We start from the raw sequence: 19,437 nt of genomic DNA, 5'->3' as shown, positions 1-19,437 counted from the left end.
TACTGAGTGAATAAACCTTCACAAAGAACTAGAGTTCATCACACGGCTTCTATGATACCATAATCATCAGCATAAGCCAATAAACGCCTGCATCTACCAACTGAGGTTTCAATTCCATTTCAACTAAAACTCTCTTGTTAATTTCAAATGGTACAAAGACCTATTACACAACAGACTTGCACTTAACCAGAAGCTGGCAGTAAGTTAGAGAAGACGGTTTATAATTGAAGGATTACTTTGGAATTGCTTTCAAGTCCCCAAAGCAGATACCCCGAGTCCTTTGGTAAGCAATACCTCTACCCCACAGCACACAGATCTGGACTTGCCATGTAGTAACTTTGCAGTAATTCACTCTGGGACTCAGAACTGCACAGACAGCAGCAACCAGCACTGATACAGCAGTTTGGAAAAAGCTGAATGCATCCAACAACAGACTCCTCGACCCTGAACAAAGAGATTACACACCTTTAGCTCTTCCAATACCTATGCAGTTCTAGCTTGTGGTGTTAAGAGCCTGCCCTATCTTACAGATTTCCTTTACTGCGTCATTTGAATCTGAAGGAGGACAAACACAGCCTTTTGAGTCAGCTGCAGCAAGCTAAATCAACAGTTTCTTATCAGTTCTGTACCAAACATGCTTCCACAACAGGAACACAATACAGCCAATCTAAGAATGACTTCTTTGCCTCTGAAGAATTACCAAAGATTTTCACCCACCTCCTTCTCCTGATCTAAAATTCTGACCCACCCGCTACTGCCAGTGAATAAAGTTTTCATTTAAACACTCAGATTTAAGTTTATTCGTACACAGCAGAAGTTCCACCTGCATATTAAAAACAAACAGATTAGAAGTAAATGTTTTATTCTTCCAACTAAATTCCAGTACTACAAGGGCAGTAAAACAATGATACACTGAAAAATTGCAGCAATAAACATTTGTTAAAGACTGATAGAATAAATAAAAACTACAAAAATGAGAAATCATATAAACCCATTCTTAACCCCCAAAAAAGTCATGGAATACAGAAATGCCCTCCTTCACTATTTCACAGGCAGTACTGTGGGCTATTTGCTTAAAATTGTCCTGGGATTACATTCTAACTTAACTGTGATTACAGCTTTGTTGTAGTGCACAGTTATGAAAATCACACTAACTTCAGTCAGAAGTGTCATTCTACAATTTTATTTACACAACCAGTGAAGGGCAACTTCTAGAACACCAGCTTTAATCCTTTAACTTTTTCAAACTTAACATAAGAAGCCAAATTGTAATGATACAGCAAATGAGGCCACTGGTATTATTACAGGTAGCAAAGGTCCACATCCAGGTGGTACTGACATCAGGGAGCACTCCAAAACCAGTTGCTGCATAAGAGTGGTTGCCACTGACAAAAGCTTGAAATAACCTGTGTTCACAGGGGGAAAAAATATGGCATTGCTGCAAGTCTTTACTGGGACAGCTTGCAACAATAAAACGGGGTGTATAGGGCAGCCCACATATGCAGAAAGTGTGATTCATGAAACATCTGGAAAGAGAAAAAAAAGCAAGAGTTAATAGTGGAGTTAATACATGCCAGCTCTGTCACAAATCTGCCATGGATACATCAAACCCCGCTTCAGAAATACAATACCAGCGTGTTACGGGAGACAGTCCCAGATTTTTAAAACAAAAGTGGCATTTTATCCCATGTCTTCCTTTCGACCTTGGTCGGCCTTTCTTATTCCCAATTTAAGATACTTTAACTTGGGGCCTAGCTGTAGCTTAACAACAAAGTCTGGCCATTTCAATTCCTGAACATTCACTAATGTAATGGTGCAAGAGGAACCCAAAGGAACCAATACTCACAACTGGCAGGCTGTTCTCCATATCGTCGCATGATTTGATCATGCGTGAACTTCACAAATGCGTCGTATTGTTCTGCAAGCACGAAGCAGAAATGTGAGTACATTAACTGAGGCTGGAACATACTTTTTTATATATACAAGTTAAACACACATCCACTAACAGTAGTTTTAAGTGACTTCACACAGTTCATACCTTTTCATCCCCAGAACAACAAGGCAGCAATGTCCAAAATCCCCATTCCTGACCACCCCCAAAACAACATCCCCCTAATTAAGAAACTTTCCCATATAAACATCTGTAATGGGAATGATGGTAATATGCTCAAGGAGAACTGTGCTGCACACACACACAGACCTCAACATACCTAATGCCTGCTAAGCATCAGACACGGTATTTTGAAGTAATCAAATGTAATCATTTCACAGATCCATAATGGGGGCAAAATAGTTAAGCAAACATAGTATTAAAGTCAGTGCTAGGGTTGGAAACACAACCTCTGCTTTTACCAGTACCAGACGCAAGAAAGTCTGTTTAATGAAATGGAAACACAGAAGTAGAGGAAAGGCACTTGCTATGGAATTAGGAAATTCTTTTTGTTGACCACCAGAAAATCAAACACAAGTAACAAACTAAAAGAATGAAACACCAAGTGACTAGCACTTGATTAACTCCAATCACAGAAGTAGCCACAATAGAGACATGTAGTTGACTGTGGACTTCATGAAAACAACTACTGTGCAATCCAAAATGAAATTTAGATTCAAATGTATCAATCTGGCTTTGAACTAAGTATTTCTATTTTCCTGAAAGATTATTCTTTTTATGCACATACACACAAATACATTTGCAATATTTTATTCAATTTAATATTGCACTCATCAGCAGGATATCACCTTTCAGAGTTAGGAAATTGAACAAGGAGAGTAATATCTACCAGATGCTGCTCCTCTCCATTGCCCTTCCTCCCTTGTGGAAAAATACATGTGCAGCAATGTGGGGTGTTCTGAGAAAGGGGCAAGGTCAAAGAAGGCAATCTTCAACCAAAAATGCAGTTAGATTTGTAGTGGTTCCTAGTCCCACAGGTTTGCCCCATTAAAGTCCCCATCCTCTTGCAGGGATGAGCTTCACCTTTGAAGTAAACAGGGTATCAGTAATCAGCAAGTAGTTCAGCAGCAGCCCGAAGTTCGGATCTGACCCCAAGACCTAAGGACATCCATCCCTGGCCAAAGGGGCCCAGAGCCATGGCAGAAGTTCCCCTCTGCCCAACAAGCAGGACCTCTGTTCACTGCAGTTCTGACTGATGGCTTTTCAGCAGCCATGCGAGGATCTTAGCCAAACAACAAAATAGCACAAAGAGCAGATTGAAGGATCTGTTGCCCAGAAACCACTTCCAAAAATAACAGAAACTAGAACTTTTCCTCAAAGTATGTATTAAAGGCCAGAAACCAACTTGCAAGCTTTCTTCTTTAAAGGTTTAAGTCAACATACACAGCTGCTTTTTAGTATCATCTTTGTTAAAAACTGTGACTTTGGAAATTTAAAGAATCCAGTGTTACTAAAAATCCCTTTTCTTGTGGCATTCAGATTCAGAAAGTTAAGCAACCCAAAGGTCTGAGCAACCTACAGTGAGCTGTTTGATAATTTAAGTGAATACTTACAGACACTTACACCACTGGCATCCTGTATCATGTATGTTCTAACTATCTGTTTTCAATCAGAAGGTGGCCGAACAACATGAGTACAAACATGATTACTATGTGACCTGACCTTTCGTATAAAAAGCTGGTTTCCACAACCGGATTCTAAAAAACCTTTCAAGTGAAAACTTCACTTAGTCCCTTGAACTCCTCTGGTTTTAAAACCTGCGCAGGATCTTGCAAACCCAAGTTTATTCTAACACAGCAGTTTCAGGTAACAGGCAGGAAGGGAAATCAAGGCATTAGCATGATCTGAGTTTTCCGTTTATCAAACACTCACTCTGTGTGAAAGACAACTCCGCTCACAAAGAATATGGGAGAAGAAAAACAAAAAAATTAAGCAGCATCTATCTGGTTACCTACCTACAAGAACATCATGATTCAGAAAGGAATCAGGAAAATATCCCAGATCCAAACATTCAGTTAAGTCATTCAAAAGAAGCTATTAAATTGAGATTTATTACAGAATTCCCAGTTTCCACTGACTTCACTAGATTGTAAGAATGAGTATTACCTTACAGTACAAAGTTTAGAAAAGGGTATAATCATCTGTCGGCAGAAAAATATAACTGGCCTTCTATGTAAGGAATTTCTAAAGTCTTTTAGCAGTCTCTAAAATCTCCATATAATACTGAAAATGTAATACTGGCTTGATATATGGGATGCAGTAACATGATCTTTCTCACTCTTTTGATGACCACCATCCTAAGAACAAGAACCTAACCCATCTCACTGTAAAGCACACACTCCCCTTCAAAAAAAAAAAGGGGGGGGGGGGAAGAGAATGTTCCCTTTGGGACTAACAGATGGAGCACACATAAGGAACCTGCCAGAGAGTTTCCTGCTTGTAAAGAACTACAAGTTTGTTCTCAGAAAGTGTCTGGAACAAATGTAAATATATCTGGTCTTCAAATGGTTACTGTGATCACTGCTAACTGAAATGCATTTAAGAGAATGCAAGAAGTGACCCAGTTCCTAACATATACAAATTAGAAGAATAACACTCTAAAGGGTCATAATTCATCAGTCTGAAGCAGGTTATAAGCACAGAAATGGAGTGTTTGATCCAAAGCAACAGAAGTATTTAGAGCTCTAGCTCCAATTGTAAACAGATGTAGATTTAAGAGGGACTCGGAACTGTAGCTGTTTCTTACATAGCAATGGCAGGACAGCAATACAGAACGTGAATACAGGCTCAGCTGCAGAGACCACACTGTCAAAGGCAAGCCACAAAGGTGACTCAAGTCTGCTGACACTCTGCATGGCCACACCACACTACTCCTACCACACCAGAAGATATCTGCAAACTTTAATTCTCTGTGTTTTGAGGTGGGAGGCAGAACAGCTGTGGGGAGTCAAACACAGGTTTGCTGCCCCAAAAGTGCACTCAGATGTCTCTTATAATCACCATAAATATTAAATTAGACACTGAATCATACTGTGAAGGCATGTACCTCTGAATGCACCACAATTTAGATGCTCAAATACTAGCAAAGGGCTTATAAAGTAGAGGACTTCAAGTAAAGAAAGGTCCTATTTATAATGCTGACATTAACATGATCCTTATGGGAAAGTTGGCATCAGGCACCAAAAACATGAGCTAAATGGTGCGAAATACAACAATTCAATAAAGAGCATCAGCTGAACGACTGACACTCGGGCAGATACCAAACACTGTTGGCAGCAATGTAATGGCAAGTACTGGGAAGAGAAAGGGAAATCTTAGGTACTGTCATCTTGCCAAATTCCAGAAAAAGGAAGTCAGTTCCTAAGCAGGAAGAAAAAAAAAAAAAAACAAACAAAACCCTTCACAAAGGTCCCTTAAGCCAGTAGAAGAGAAAGACTTTCTAGCAAACAAAACAAAATCAAACCACTAAAAACAAAAAAAAAGGAGGAAATCATCAATTCAGACATCATAGCAAGAAAAATTTCCATGTGAAATAAATCCACTGTTTCAACTGATTAGTAATACCCAGCAGTCAGTTTCTACCCAAGCCAGCATAGAAGAAAAAAGCCTATCAAAGAGTCTATACACCATTTTTTCTGTCCTGTATGCAATCTTGATCATGTTAGGTCAGAAAAAAAGTACAGCGTAACAAACATAATGAAAATCTTTAAGCTTTCAAACTCATCCTAACACATTATTTTGAGCTATAATATACCTGCAAGTTTTGTGGTCAAAATTTCTTCATACTCTTCACGGATTTTCTCTTCACGTTCTTTCAGCAAGCGTTCACAGATCATTCCAACTTGTCTGAGAGTAAACAGGGGCTGTTCTTTTTTCAATGGTGATGAGGCTGCAGATGAAGTACCTAAGATTAAATATTCAGGCACACAAATTTACACTTGAAACTAGTTCAGAACCACTTTAAAATCAATTTTCTTTGCAACTTTGACATCAGGAGCTTTACAAAGAATTTGGAGAAGTCTTTACAATTTGAACGCTTCTAATTACTATTAGAATTGGACCCTCAAAAGGAAGAAGACTACAATGGGCAATATGCACAGGCATCTTACACAAACACTGTGAATGCCATTTACAAATTTAAGCTTCTATTTCATGTAAAACTGTCAGTACAGTGCATCTGTGCAAAACCAGATGCTTTGCAAAAGCTTATTACAGTATCAGTGGCAGGGTATGCAGGACGATCTCTTGAAAATAATGCAAGCTTTGTGTCCTACTGGTTCTTAAAACAAGAAGCTACAATCCTCCACATCCATGCTAATACTGCCAAAAAAATCAACAGTAACTCGCGAGAATGTGCCATGAAACACCAGATAACTGGGGAAAATTATTTACTCAAGCAGGAGTCTAACAGCATATAGCAGAATTACACAGCATTCATTGCCAAAAAAAGCAACAGTAACTGGAAAGAAGGTCCTATAAAGATAACTAGGAAAAATCATTTACATAACAGAGTCTAAAAAGACAAAGCAGAATTACACAGAATTTTCCAGGTACCTGGCAAAGCTGGTCCAGTAAGGAGAAATGCATGTGGCTGTGCATCAGTAGAACCACAAGGATCTGTCTGCTGGAAGCTATTTTCTAAGTGTCTCCTCTTCTGCATGCGTTTGTACTCCTGTTTTATGTTGTACAGAATTTGTTCTAGAAAGAAAAACAACATAAAAAATAAGTCTAAAATAATTAACAATCCAAGGTTTTACTTGACTTGGTTTCCAGTCAAGCACCAAACACTGCAGGTAATTAACTGATGATAGAGTCTTTAAACATGGCCTGCAAAACCCACCATGTTTTACCCAAGACACAAAGAATGACTAACTGAAAGTAACTCCAGACTGTTTGCACCAGAACACTAACAAAAATGTTGTTAGTTAAGGTCAGGTATCAGTGCCAGAGTGCTGCTAACAAAAGTAAACAGCATAAGGTTAAAATTTAGGAGCTATCAGTAATACAATATACATGGATAAAAAAATATTCTGTAAAACTTCTACTGGTATTTATGATCTTCCCTTCATGCATTTAATTTGCAGTCATCTTTCTCCCCCAGACAGCATTTATCATTCATACTGTTATGGGTAACAAAAGACTCCAGAATAAAATACATACATGAAGTACCATGCACAAAGCAACTACTGGTTAAAATCTCAAAAAATGGCAAACCCACAGGGAAAATACAAAAGCATTCCACAACACTTCTGACAACCTCAGATCTATCCAAATAAAGACAACGGATGGATCAATAACCTCTTTTAAAGGAGTATAGCAATATGTAGCTCAGCATTTGATCACACTGAATAAAATACAGCAAGTGTTTTTAATAATCTCATTTTCACTGTAGAATTACAAGAGAGGGGTAATCCTTGCAGTAAAATTATTAATCCTGTGTGCCTTTTCTGAAAAATTTCTTACAGAATCAGCTTCCAAACTCTTGGCAAAGAGAGCTTTCCGAAACTCAGGTACATATAAATCTACGTGATTATGCGAGAGCTGCAAAGTACTCCACTCAGTACCTTTCTATTTCTGTTCAGCATTTTGCCAACACAATACTGTGAAAAATTCTCAACTAGTTTTCAGGTTTGTTAACAGTATGCTATTAAGCTTCCTTATTTGAACATTTTCTAGGAAGCAACCATGTGATGTGAACAAGTAACTTTAGCTACCAGCTTGGTCAGTCAGTGAAGGAATCCTATGGTAGGCCAAGCAGAAGCAAACATTCACCAATTTCTATTTCAGAGGTTTAGCTGTTGTGGTGGTTCAACTCTGTAAGTTAGTCCAGGAGCAGCCAGTAGATAAAAGAAGAGGAAACTGTTTCCACAGTCAACAGGAATACCAGGTTTTGTCAGTGAAGGAGCTTCTTCCTTGGATTTTGTTCTCTGATTGAAGCCTTACAGTTTATACCTTTTCAGTCCCATGCCTACAGCGCTTGTACAATTTTCAGCTCCGTAAAGGGAGATCAGGGAGTTGGTTCAAAGCAGAAGCAAATGCAGAAGACACAATAAAGCAGCTCAGTAGAGAAATGAAGAGAAGGAAACCAGAAGGGGCGAAAAAAGCACTCAAGGATGCCTGGAGGATGCATACTTTTTGTAGGACAAGATACATACTATGCTCCAGTGTGGTAATAACAAATCAGGTTAAATGAAGATGCAGTCAGCCTTCCAAAATTTAACAGAACCCCGTGTAGAATTAGTCACATGCATACACACTGCAGCAGTGGGAGAATGGCCCTGCAATAGCTCTACTCAATGGCATTATGGTCATAAAACAATACTTTTCCTCAGAATCAAATGCGGTTCTAGCTAAAGCAATAGTGCATAATTTTGAGTGGGAACCGAATTAGCTCATAAGAGAATATCTGTCCTGAAGTGTCTACACTACGAGGAACATTCACACTGTATTTACGTCAACTGAAAAATGTAACAGACCATGTGCAACCTACACTATGACTACCTGGTCTTGGACATACTTTCCAAGTTCCATATGAACTGCAACAGCATCAGCCAAGTTTTGGGCACAACAACTTTGATAATAATCTTCTCTACAGCTCACCTATTATCTTCTTGCAGACACATTCTCAAACCACATTAACCACCAAAATAATTTAAAAAAAAAACAAACCCAAACAAAACCCATAAAAGACTCTTGTCTCTGGTCAATGGATAAAACTGCAAGAGTTAAAATAGCAATCATCAGCCAGGTTTCCTCCAGTCCTATCAACCCCTGTAAATTAAATATGGAGTAATTCAGAGACGATGTTAGAACAGCAGCCAGAATAGAAGGAGTGAGAGCAACTGGGGGGCGAGGGAAGAATATGGATAGAAAATTAAGATCTTTACACCAATGATACATGGTTCTAATCCCAATTATACTGAATGGTGAACACAGAAGTCTCAATGATATTGCAGTAATTTCTAATCTGCTTCTAATTTGACAACACTTTTAAACTTGCCATCTTCAAATCTTGCTCTGAAAATAAAAAAAAAATCTCAAGATACACCATTGGGAGTTCCCAGTCCTGAGAAAACCACTTTGACAGTCTGCATTGCTATAACTTCATGTAAAGAAGTAAAACTAAGCAAAGTGAAACAGAGCAGGGGACTGTTTAAATGTGACAATACACTGTTCACATTGCAAACAACCACTGGCAGAAAGAGAAAAGCATGAAGTCCTAACTGAACACACCTGCAGAACATGTACATAACTTGCTCTGGTAAACGGCATTCCTCTACTTAATCTAATTTATGAGATTTAATGTACTACTGCTCAGTACAGAGAACTGGAGTACAAGCTCTGCTCGGTTCTGTGCTGTTAGTAGGCAAGATGACTATGGAAATGACTCGCCTCGTACTTCCCAATTTCCACCACTGGTAAAATTGAGATTAATAATCAAGAAACACGAGTTTTATGTGGCACCAAACTGTTCAATAATTTCACACACGAATGATCAGACTAACAAACCCTCAAACTAAGCAGACACATTTTTGCAGCAGCAAAAACTGAACAGGCATTTTAATTAACATACAGTGGCATAAAATCTTTGACTTTAAAAAAAACTACTTCATTGTGAAGTGACATGTAAGCTTGCAAATATTCATGACTCATTTTAAATGAAAATCTGAATGTCAAATTGAATTACTTAGTCTTTTTTTTTTAAAAAAAAAACCACAATCTAGCAGAATAAGCTGTTTAAGTTCACCAAAGTTCTGGCATTTACAGTTTTGCTTAATAAATCCACAAAACTGTTTGATGAACAAACAAATTCTGTCCAAAACAATTTCTATAGCATCTCAGCACTTGAAAGAAACCATTAAATATTAAGGCAGCTCAAACCAGACAACTTTCGAACAATATTTATATGACAGACAGCTAACTGCAAAGCCCTTTAAACCTCTGGCCCAGTTAAACAAAGCTTAGCATTAGTAGATCTCATTCTCCAACCTAGTTTTAATTCTAGAAAACCTTCCTGCTTTTTCAAGTTCATTTTCTTAACCTTTCTTACTTCCAATTAGCTCTGACTATTAACTCGGCAGCTGACAACTGAATTAAAATGTGCATTTAACTGGTGTCAAACACAGGAGAGAGGTTTTTTGTGTGCTCCTCAACATCGAGGCCCAAATTGCCTTTTTCAACAATGACATCTCATAGGTGCTTAAGTTCAAATGAGACATTGTAGGCCAGGCAATAATTTAATTTATGAGATTACAAAAGGAATATATTTAATATGATAAAGCACGTACCACTGAGGCCTACCCTCAGTTTCTTTTTAATTTCACCTTAGCCTTTTTGCTCAGCTTTCCTTACTGGTTACGGATACCTTCACCTTAAGGTAGTAGCAAGAAAAAGCCACACTGCTAACACACTGAAATGAATTAGTGCTTCATAAACGATGTTTCAATTTCAGGATGATTATGAATCCCAGCCTGTTATGCAAGACTGTATTACATTGCCCTTTCTCCTCCTTCAAGTTCAAGGCTAAGATAAAGAATGGCAAACAAAGTCTGCTACTTTCTCACCATGACCACTAAAGGTGTAGAGGATTCAGTCAATTACACCTGAAAATAATGAAATACGCTGATACACTCTTTGTTTTATCTAGAGCACAATGAACTGAGAGCATAAAGTTGAGTACACAGGTTCATTAAAGATCACACTAGATGAAGGACAACATTCACACCAGTGCTCTAACAGAGTAAGAGATGTGACTTGGGGAAACAATGTTTCATGTCTCAGCTGCTTTAACTCCCAATGAGGAGAGAATAAAATGTGAAAGGGCAAATCAGAATATGATCTGTCACACTAATGGATTACAAAGCCAAATATTCATTTCCAAGGAGTGATGTTGTCTTCTTACTTCCTTTAATTCATGATAAAAGGCAAGTTGCTCTTTTTCAAAGTTCTGTCATCTAATTACTTCATCTTGACCTGTAATTACCTAGAAATTACGTAGAAGAGAAACAGCAGTTCAACTTGAAAATGTAACAAGACAAACAATTTTCTTCCCCAGTTTAATAACTGCTTATCAACTACGAAAGTGCTGACTGTTTCCCCTGAAGGATTTTTTTCTTTTGCCTTGATTTTTAAACCAGCAATCTCTCATCTTAGTTCCTGGCTTCTCTCTCTTAGCTGAAGGAAACTTTGGCAAAATACATAGGAAGGTGACTCAATAGGCTGAAATCAGAGCAGCAGTTTTCCTGGCCTGAAATGGAACCTAAAGCTCAGGTTTCAGTCTGCAATGTCACCATTCAACATATGCATTCAAACTTGAACCATGCCTGAGATTTCTTCTAAGTGAATCAAGCAAATGCTACCCTGACATCAATCACATACATTTTCTGGGACTTCAGCTCATGTCAAATGCAAAACTGTTTCACTGTCCTAGTTCAAATTTGTAACTTTTCCATTAGACCATCACACTTACTCAACATCTAGTTGATGCTACCACATTCCTAGTTTTGGTCTTCCCACCAGACTACTGACAATGTTAATTTTAAGCAGGTAGCTTTCACTAAGGGCAGCACTGCAACACGGCAATTCTTCAATTTTTCTATCTACCTAACCAGGGTATCCATCTACTTAACCAGGGTATCCACAGGCACAGACAGAAATTAAAATAATCCAGATACTCCTTTTATTCTCCTGCTTTGGTCACAGACATCAACTGTTCCAGTTATGTTTCTTAAGTAGGCATGGACTGTATTCAGTTACAGAACGTATACTTCTGGAAAAAATGCTCACCTCAGAGGAGCATGCTCTAAGCCAGAGAGAACACTGATAATGGGTACATGCTGACACTTCACAGCCAGTGTCTATAGCTAATGAACAGCCAGAAGCAGCTTGTAATGGGACTCTGTAGCACAGAGCTGGCCACCCCACCAGATCCAATTACTCAAGGTCTAAGGCTGACGAAGATTCTGGTTCTCCCACAAGCTGGATGCTCACATATGCATTAGCTCATTCTGCCAATGTGTTATTTCAGGAAATCCCAGTTCTCCTGATCAGGGGGTTGAGGAATGAAAAATAAATCAAGCAATGCAAAATGTATTAGACACAGCAATTAGATCTTTCTCTTCACATAAAAAAAGTATGTCACATTGCATTTATCAGACTTGCCACTGAAACAAAAAACTGCTTCAATGTTTTATGACATCTACAACCAAGGGTATTTAACATTTATAGGTACCACAGGCATCTACAGAAATTTCTCATATAAATTAAATTATCAACTCCAGATGCAGACATTATGTGTTGCCTTTTTTTTTTTTTTGTAAGGGGTGGGAACGTTTTGTTTTTTTTAATCCAAATGATTTCTGCAATACTGGAGCACAATGAGAAACCTGGCATCTTGCCAGGGTAATTTAGCAATAAATACACATGCAGATAAATGTTAACAAAACAGAAATCAAGCAGAAGGAGATACACCACTACTAATATGTCACGTTCCTAAGCGGCTAGATATGTTCATTTTAAAGCCAAACCTGCACTTGGCCATTGTCTGACCAAGTTTCGGACAGAAACAGTCAGTTTGCTCAACAGGGCAACTGAAAGGTCACGGGAGGACAGCCTGATGGGAAGACTAACAGTTCCTCCTATTCAGACAGGTCAAAGTCATTTTCCTACAGTAATTTTAAAAATCTGTGTTAATTATATCTTGGTTTTTTTTTTCCTTCAGATTAATGTATACCTTGTATACCTGTTCTTTCACAAAATAAAGAGAAATTTAGCTGCCTTATGTTTGTAAAGAATCCCCCTTGAAGGACTCTTAGAAACAACTCCATTTGCTGTCTTTAACCAGAAATTTGCCTTACGACTGTGTTCGGGCAGCAAATATGCACAAATATGCACTTATGCACACTCATAACTAAATACTGCATAAATTTAGTAGTTTCCATATTCCATCAAACATTTGACATTATCTCTCCTTGGATTTCAACCAGTGTTCTGAGTTGAAAGACTGTTCTCAGTAACTCAACCCAGTACAATTTTTGGTTTGCAACATTAATTAGTTGCTGGGGAAGGCAGATGAATATTTCAGATGGAGGAAAAACTGCATGTACAGACGAAAAAGTTTCTGGGTTTTTAAGTAATTTCACAAACTGTTTTTTAAATGTAACATTCTGATTCTACAAAGTTTTAGCTGCAAGTTAACCCCAGATTTCATGAAAGGAGTATGGAAGCAAGCTGCTGATCTCAGTTTGTCTTCTCAGTTACTATGTAGCACGAATTAGATTTAAATCCCTAAGGTCAACATTCCATCTCCCTTCTCCCCCCCCCCCCCCCTTTCCATTTCTCTGGACTGTATTTCCCACTGTTGCTTCAGTCTCAGGAATATCCAGATGTCCAGGCTTTATACGCCGACATGCCTTTGAATTTTAAAAACTTCAGGATAATTTATTCCCCTTTTTCTTTCTTTTCCTCTTCTCCCCTCCCACCCCAACATAATTTTTCATCACGGTAAAGCTGCAAATAATGGTTCTAAAACATCCAGCAGAACAGAATACTGCCACTGCTTCCTCCTTTCACTGTCTAGAATTCATTTAACACCTTTGAAACAGGACAGCTCTTAGGGCTTCAGAGGAAATCGAACATGTACAGTGCACTACACGCCGGCATCCAAACTGAAGTGCAGTTACTTTGATCATACACAACAGATTCATTTATAACTAGAACTTACATGAAAGTAAAACTCAACTGTAGTATTCAAGCAGTAGAAAACTTATTAGAGCCACTTTTTCAAAACTGAACCCACCTTATGCCAGGCAGGTATGGTCTGCACCACTTACAGTGAACACTGTTCTAAAAACATTCATTCTAGAGGCAAACAACAGCATCCAAAGATTAGCTGGCACCCACACGAGCATGCTCACGCCAGTAAGCACAGTTCCACAGAAGGTACAGCCACAACTGCAGTTTGGCTGCCAAATTCACCGAAAAACTGAAAGTAACAGCTGTTCAAATAAGCACAAAATATTAAAATACTCTTGTTCGAGATAAAATTTATCTTGAATAAGCCTGCCCTCTCTCAAACATAACATTTATTTGTCTATGACCACTCTGAAGACAGCTGTTTTCTCATATGACTACCATACTGTATTCTTAGTTCTCAGCACCACCCTCCATCAACCCATATTCTACTTCCAAATAATCCATCATTCTAAATAATTCACCATGTGGTAAGAAGTTCTGGTGCTGACATAGTCTCCACTGGGTACAGTTAAACACTACCAGGACACCGTATCAGACAGAACAAAAATGCTGAAGCATGAACTTTAAATGAAGTAGCAGCCTCAGGTTTTATATCCAGAGCTCCGATTTTGTATAACCATTAACTTCCATTAAATAAAATTCAGACAGACACTTTTTAAGTGCTCAGTAACACACTGAGAAAACCATAACTGAAGTCAACTGAATTCTGGCTATTGTTACTAAATTTCCCAATATAAGAACTGAACAAAACAGTGACTCAGCTGGCAGCACTTTTTGAAGTCAGGTTGGAATTTCTTTCACACACAGAGCAGGATTTATCTGATCCAAATGTAGACATCTACATCAGAAATGGTCACGTCAATTCACTGTACAGTCAATGGAAAGCAACACGTTTTTCTATAGCAAACTGCCTCATCCTAAACCAGAGCTCTAGAATAAACGGTCTGTTTCTTCCCACTATCGCAAAAGCTACTAATTATTAGGACATACATACATTTACAAAATTGGATGAGATGGAATTCCACACAATCTTTCAAGTGGCCCCTTTAAAATTACAAGCTCTTGTAAATTCTTTATTTGCTGGTCGAAATTAAATACACCCAATGTGGTAATACCTATGAATTCAACTGCAAGTAAAACCTAAGCAAGCTGCTTAACAGTCACATTTGCACTCCCACCAAACAAAGGTATTTCCCCTTGTAACAGACCCCACAGAGGGAGCTTTTAAGCAAAACTTGTAAATGTAAGCAATTTCTAAATGTTTCAAGTTTTGCTCAGGAGGATTCAAGTGCTGTAAAAGACATTATGATTTACTGTCCTTCACTTTTCCTTGTATTATACAAATGGCTTACATGAAATACACCCTTGTCAGTACAGAATCACCCTCTCACATGAATTACCACCTGCACCTCTGATTTTCTCAAGGTAAGATGAAGCCTGTGTTGCTTAACTTCAGTAACATTTTCAGTTACAAGGCCTTTAGAATCATTAACACAGAAGTTTAGGTATTGCCTCAAATACTGCTGTGGGTTATCTCTACTGAAAATTTTATTATCTCCTTTCAGCAATACACATTTACTGGCCAGACAATATTTATATTAAATATTCAAAACCTAAGTTCTCCAAATCCCAAGGAAACAAGCCAAAAGGAAACCTTGCAATGAAGCCACACTTAGCTTCTAAAAAGAATCAAATCAATTGTCATTTTAAGCATCTATCTCAAAGTACATGTAATGCCTCACTGTACCAGGGAGTGCCATCCATCACAGCTCCCATCCTAGACCGCTGACTCATTCAGGATCTTTTCCTAGAGGTTCAAAAAAATATCGAGGCACTGATGCCAAGTTTAAGTAGTCTGTATGCCCTCTATGTGTTTCCTCCATAACAATTTATTATTTGATTAAAACCTGTAAAAAATATATTCTACTGTACAGTTTTCAGAATCGAGAATATAAAAGCAAGGCACTGTCCTACATGGAGGAGGTGGTAATTTGAAAACATATTCAAACTTAATGCTCAGTAATAACCAGCAGTAATCCGGAGCCAACTTTTGTTTAAAGGGAGTACCAAATGCAGCAGCAGCAAGAGGAGGAATTCAGCTGCAACAACTGCAGAGGGCTTTTTTTTCCCTGCACACAAAGGACACAGATCCATACCTCAGCGCCACAGCCACTCATGGCTGCGAGTTTAGCCGTTCTTAAGTGCGTTACTGGAAGCTATCCACTAGACTAACCGTAAGGAAGGGCCAATCAATCCTGCGTGCCCGGCCAAGATTCATTTGTTTCTTCTCTCCCTGCTCGCTGGTAAAACAAACTAGGATAATTCTATGCTTGACAACACTTACACAAGCAGACCCACAGCTTTTAGGGGCACCGGCTGACTCATCTCTCACACGTTAAGAATGTAAAAAGATTTTGCTCTCGCCCGACGTCTCCGGGACGAGGAGATTGCCAGATTCCATTTTATCTGCCCCGAAGGCAACTCTCACCCTTGCACACAATCGCTTTCATCTCTCGGTTTTCCTACCAAACTTTAAGGATGCCACAGAATGGGTGATCCGGGACGGTGGCACGCATTAAGGGACTGGAAGCGGAATTACCCCTTTGTTTTATCTGCTTTTGCCTTTTCCCACTGGCGTTTTGCGGGTGATTGATGACAGGCCGCGCTCCCCGCCCTCCCCCCCGCTTCCCTCCTCCCTCACCCCCCCCCCCATGTCTGAGCAACGGGAGGAGGTGCCGCCGCCTCGGCTCGGGCAACGTTCGACCCACCGATAATGGATTCAACGGATCGATGGGGGCCCCACCGAGAGGGGCTCAGGGCGCCTCCTGGAAGCCAGCCCCAGCCCCGCCGACACCACGGTCATCTCCTCCCTCCACCACCCCCAGCGTTTCCGCAGCCTGACTCGCCCCTGCGGCTCTCCTTGCCACATCCAGGCACCCGTGATAAAGAGGAAAAAAATCCTCCGTGCCCATCCCCGACGCGAGAAAAGCCGGTCCCCACTTTCCCGGCACTGGATCAAGCCTCTCCCACCAACGTTCTCCCCCTTCTTCTGCTCAGGTCCCTTTCTCCAGTCTTCCCCCCACCCCCACCCCGACCCCTTTGCTATGGCCACCCGCCCGCATCGGCTCAACCCGCCCCCCCCCCCTTCCTCCAAGTCCCTCCTCCCCCACTCCTGCTGCAAACGGCCATTTCTATTGTGTCTCCGTCGCGGCGGTGCCAAGCCGAGCGGGGATCTCCCCGGCCCCCGCCGCTGCCAGCCGTGTAGCCCGACAAAAAATGGCTGGAGGAGAACGCTAGACCCACCCAACTTTCGCTTTTTCTTCTTCTTCCACCTCCCCCCCGTCCGGGTCGCCTTCCCGGCCCCCTGCCCTGCGCACCCGCCGCCCCCTCCCCGCCGCTCCCTCACCCTCAGCCCCCCACCACCCGCCGCTCCGGCTGGCTGCCGGGTACAGTGGTGCCGCGTCCCTCACCTGTGGTGAGCCGGGACGACACCTCTCCGAAGGGCGAGGGCTCCATACGCAGGTATTTCTGCGGGGAGGCGGCGGCGAAGGAGGAGGAGGCAGCGGCCGAGGCCGGGGCTGACAATGGCGCACATCGCCTCCGCTTCGGGGACGCCGGGCTCAGCAGCGGGTCGAAATCCAGAGTCCTTTTCAAAGTGGCGCCGCAAGCCATGGCGCAGGGCGGCGGCGGGGCGGAGGAAGGGGGCTCAGAGCGAGAGGCAAGGGAGACGACGGCAACGGCGGTGGTGGTGGCGGCAGCAGCCGGCCCTGCCCAGACGCGCCTTCCCCGCTGTCTGGGGCGGGCAGGGGGGGAGGGAAAGGAGGGCGGCAGGGAAAGGAGGGGGCAGCTGCGTCAGGGCCTCCACCGCCTCCCTGTCGGCCTCTCTCTGGGGAGCGGTGCCGGCCCCGCCAGAGGCTCCGGCTCGGCCGGCTGGATCTCCGCTCTCACCGCCCGCCCTGCCCTAGCCGGGCCAATTCCGCCCGCAACTGGTAGCGGGCTAGAAGCTGTGCCGAGGGGCGAGGGGCCGGGTCCTGTTACCCGGTCCGGGGCCGCCGATGACGAGCGATGGCGGTGGGGCCTGGGCGGCAGCGGCGCTTCCCTCCGTGACTCCCACACCAGCAATATGGCGTCAATAACAACGCCGCGGATTCAAAAACCAACGCTCCCCACTGCGCTTGCGCTCCTGGGGCGGTGGCGCCGCGGAGGCTCACGGGAGTTGTGGTTTCTCCGCCCCGGTCTCGCGCTCAAAGCCTGAGGGTCCGGATGGGGCGTGGCGACTACAAATCCCAGCGTGCTCTGCGCCGGCCGCCCTGGCTTCTGGGGACTGATTTAAATCCCCCTTCGGAGGCTGGGGTGTGGGTTAAAGGACGGGGTGATGTCTGTGGGCGGCGGCGGTCAGGGCTCAGCCCCGGGGCGGCTGGCGCGGCCTTGGGGAAGCGCGGGAGGGTTACCGTCTGGTCCTGGATACACAAAGGGGGCTAACGAAACCCTGCCGTCTATGCTAGGCCCTATGGCGTGGAGCTTCCTGTGACCGCAGTGCTGAGCGGGTCTCCGGCGGCTGATGTGCACGCCGGGAGACTGGCTGGCTGTGAAATAAGGGCAGAGTGCGTTTAGTGGTCTCCGTGCTGAGGGAGGGCAGTGCAGGGAGCAGGCAGGAGTCAGAGATAGGAAGTGGGTGGAGGTGACAGCTAAGGACGTGCCAGAGGGGTTCGTGGTGTCGAGAGTTGTGTTTCTCTAACCAGCCGGTTTCCTCGCAGTTATGTAAAGGGCTTTCTTGCCTAAGGAGGGTGGCGGGGGAAGAGGTTCAAAGTGCCATAGCCGCCTGTGGGAAAAGCGGAGCTCTTTCCTGTTCAGCTTGTGAGTTGAAATAAACTGGGTCGCAGTTCACCCCAGTGGAAAAGTTAACAGAGGTTGATAGGCCCCAAAATATCTGTATCTTTCAAGCTTTTCTGTATTAAATCCTGTTAACTATGAACAGAGGTTGTCTTTGGAAGATAAAAAGGAATATGCCCTCATAAAATTTTAACACTTAAGTGTTTGGTTCTTTTTATTGACTTGTGAAATAGAAGCTCGCCTTTCTCAAATGATAGCTAAACCAAAAATAAGCGTTTCTATCATTTGGAAGCAAGTTTTTGCTTCATGTGTTCAATGTGTGGTGTGTATTGTTAAGCTGTAACAGCACCCTGTCTGTCTAACTAACCTGATGTTTGCGCTGGCAATATGGTTATGATACTTTTAGCGTAAATGGGGTTTTGGGTGATGGGGTGACCTAGCTGAGCCTTTCTGCCCAACAAAAGTAGAAATAGTAATTAATACATTATTTGCTTTCTCTGACAGATAGCTCCTGACGATGTTGGAACAATTAGGTGAAATTCACCGAGGTTTGCTTGACTTGCCTTAGCCTAAAACCAGTTACAGAAAATAAAAAAATGATTCCTCTGCTGTTGCCTTTTCCTCTGTAGAGGAAGCACTTGGAGTGTTTCCTTAGTAAGGAGGATGCTGACAAGCCATTCTAAAGCTAAGGCAAGTTCTGGTTCTCCATAACAAGGCTCAGGAAATGTGCTGATGTTATTAAAGTGTTATAATTGTCTTACTATTACTATACTGGTATAACTCCTTCTGTGGACATTCTTCTGTGGAATAACGATGGCTGGTTTTCCATTCATTTAATTCTTCATTTCCATGACATTTCCCTAAGCAGATAAGTGTTCATGCAACAGTCTTAAGTATTC

At 41.9% G+C, this 19,437-nt stretch overlaps 1 protein-coding gene across 4 annotated transcripts; it reads right to left on the bottom strand.

The window, feature by feature from the left end:
• Positions 1 to 845: 845 nt before the first annotated feature.
• Positions 846 to 17,944, bottom strand: AKIRIN2 (akirin 2). 4 transcript variants are annotated; one of them, XM_061460325.1, is made up of 5 exons: positions 17,176 to 17,925; positions 6,506 to 6,649; positions 5,706 to 5,840; positions 1,847 to 1,918; positions 846 to 1,526 (listed from the first exon to the last, which is right to left on the bottom strand). In XM_061460325.1, exons 1-5 carry the CDS (start codon positions 17,375 to 17,377, stop codon positions 1,516 to 1,518), a joined length of 564 nt encoding a protein of 187 aa, XP_061316309.1. In that variant the 5' UTR covers positions 17,378 to 17,925; the 3' UTR covers positions 846 to 1,515. The 4 variants fall into 4 exon arrangements, with proteins under 4 accessions (XP_061316309.1, XP_061316307.1, XP_061316308.1 ...); XM_061460323.1 differs by having other exon boundaries at positions 5,706 to 5,855; positions 17,176 to 17,916; XM_061460324.1 differs by lacking the exons at positions 846 to 1,526; positions 1,847 to 1,918 and adding an exon at positions 1,940 to 2,974 and having other exon boundaries at positions 17,176 to 17,944.
• Between the last annotated feature and the right edge of the window lie 1,493 nt (positions 17,945 to 19,437).

This window comes from Pezoporus flaviventris, unplaced genomic scaffold (genome assembly GCF_033815535.1).
Source record: "Pezoporus flaviventris isolate CSIRO_AGI_PZ_B2104156 unplaced genomic scaffold, CSIRO_AGI_Pfla_v1 ptg000031l, whole genome shotgun sequence".
NCBI lineage: Eukaryota > Metazoa > Chordata > Aves > Psittaciformes > Psittacidae > Pezoporus > Pezoporus flaviventris.
Note: the sequence above shows the minus strand (reverse complement) of the source record. Positions and strands in the feature narration are given on the sequence as shown.

Bases quoted from the DNA above. Each gene is read 5' to 3' on its own strand.
- AKIRIN2 (XM_061460321.1), bottom strand. From the start codon at position 17,377: ATGGCTTGCGGCGCCACTTTGAAAAGGACTCTGGATTTCGACCCGCTG. The intron at 6,650-17,175 runs GTGAGGGACGCG...TTTTCTTTCTAG, and splicing joins GTCGTCCCGGCTCACCACAG to AACAAATTCTGTACAACATA. The intron at 2,975-5,705 runs GTATATTATAGC...TTTACTTCAAAG, and splicing joins TTTGACCACAAAACTTGCAG to GTGAAGCTCATCCCTGCAAG.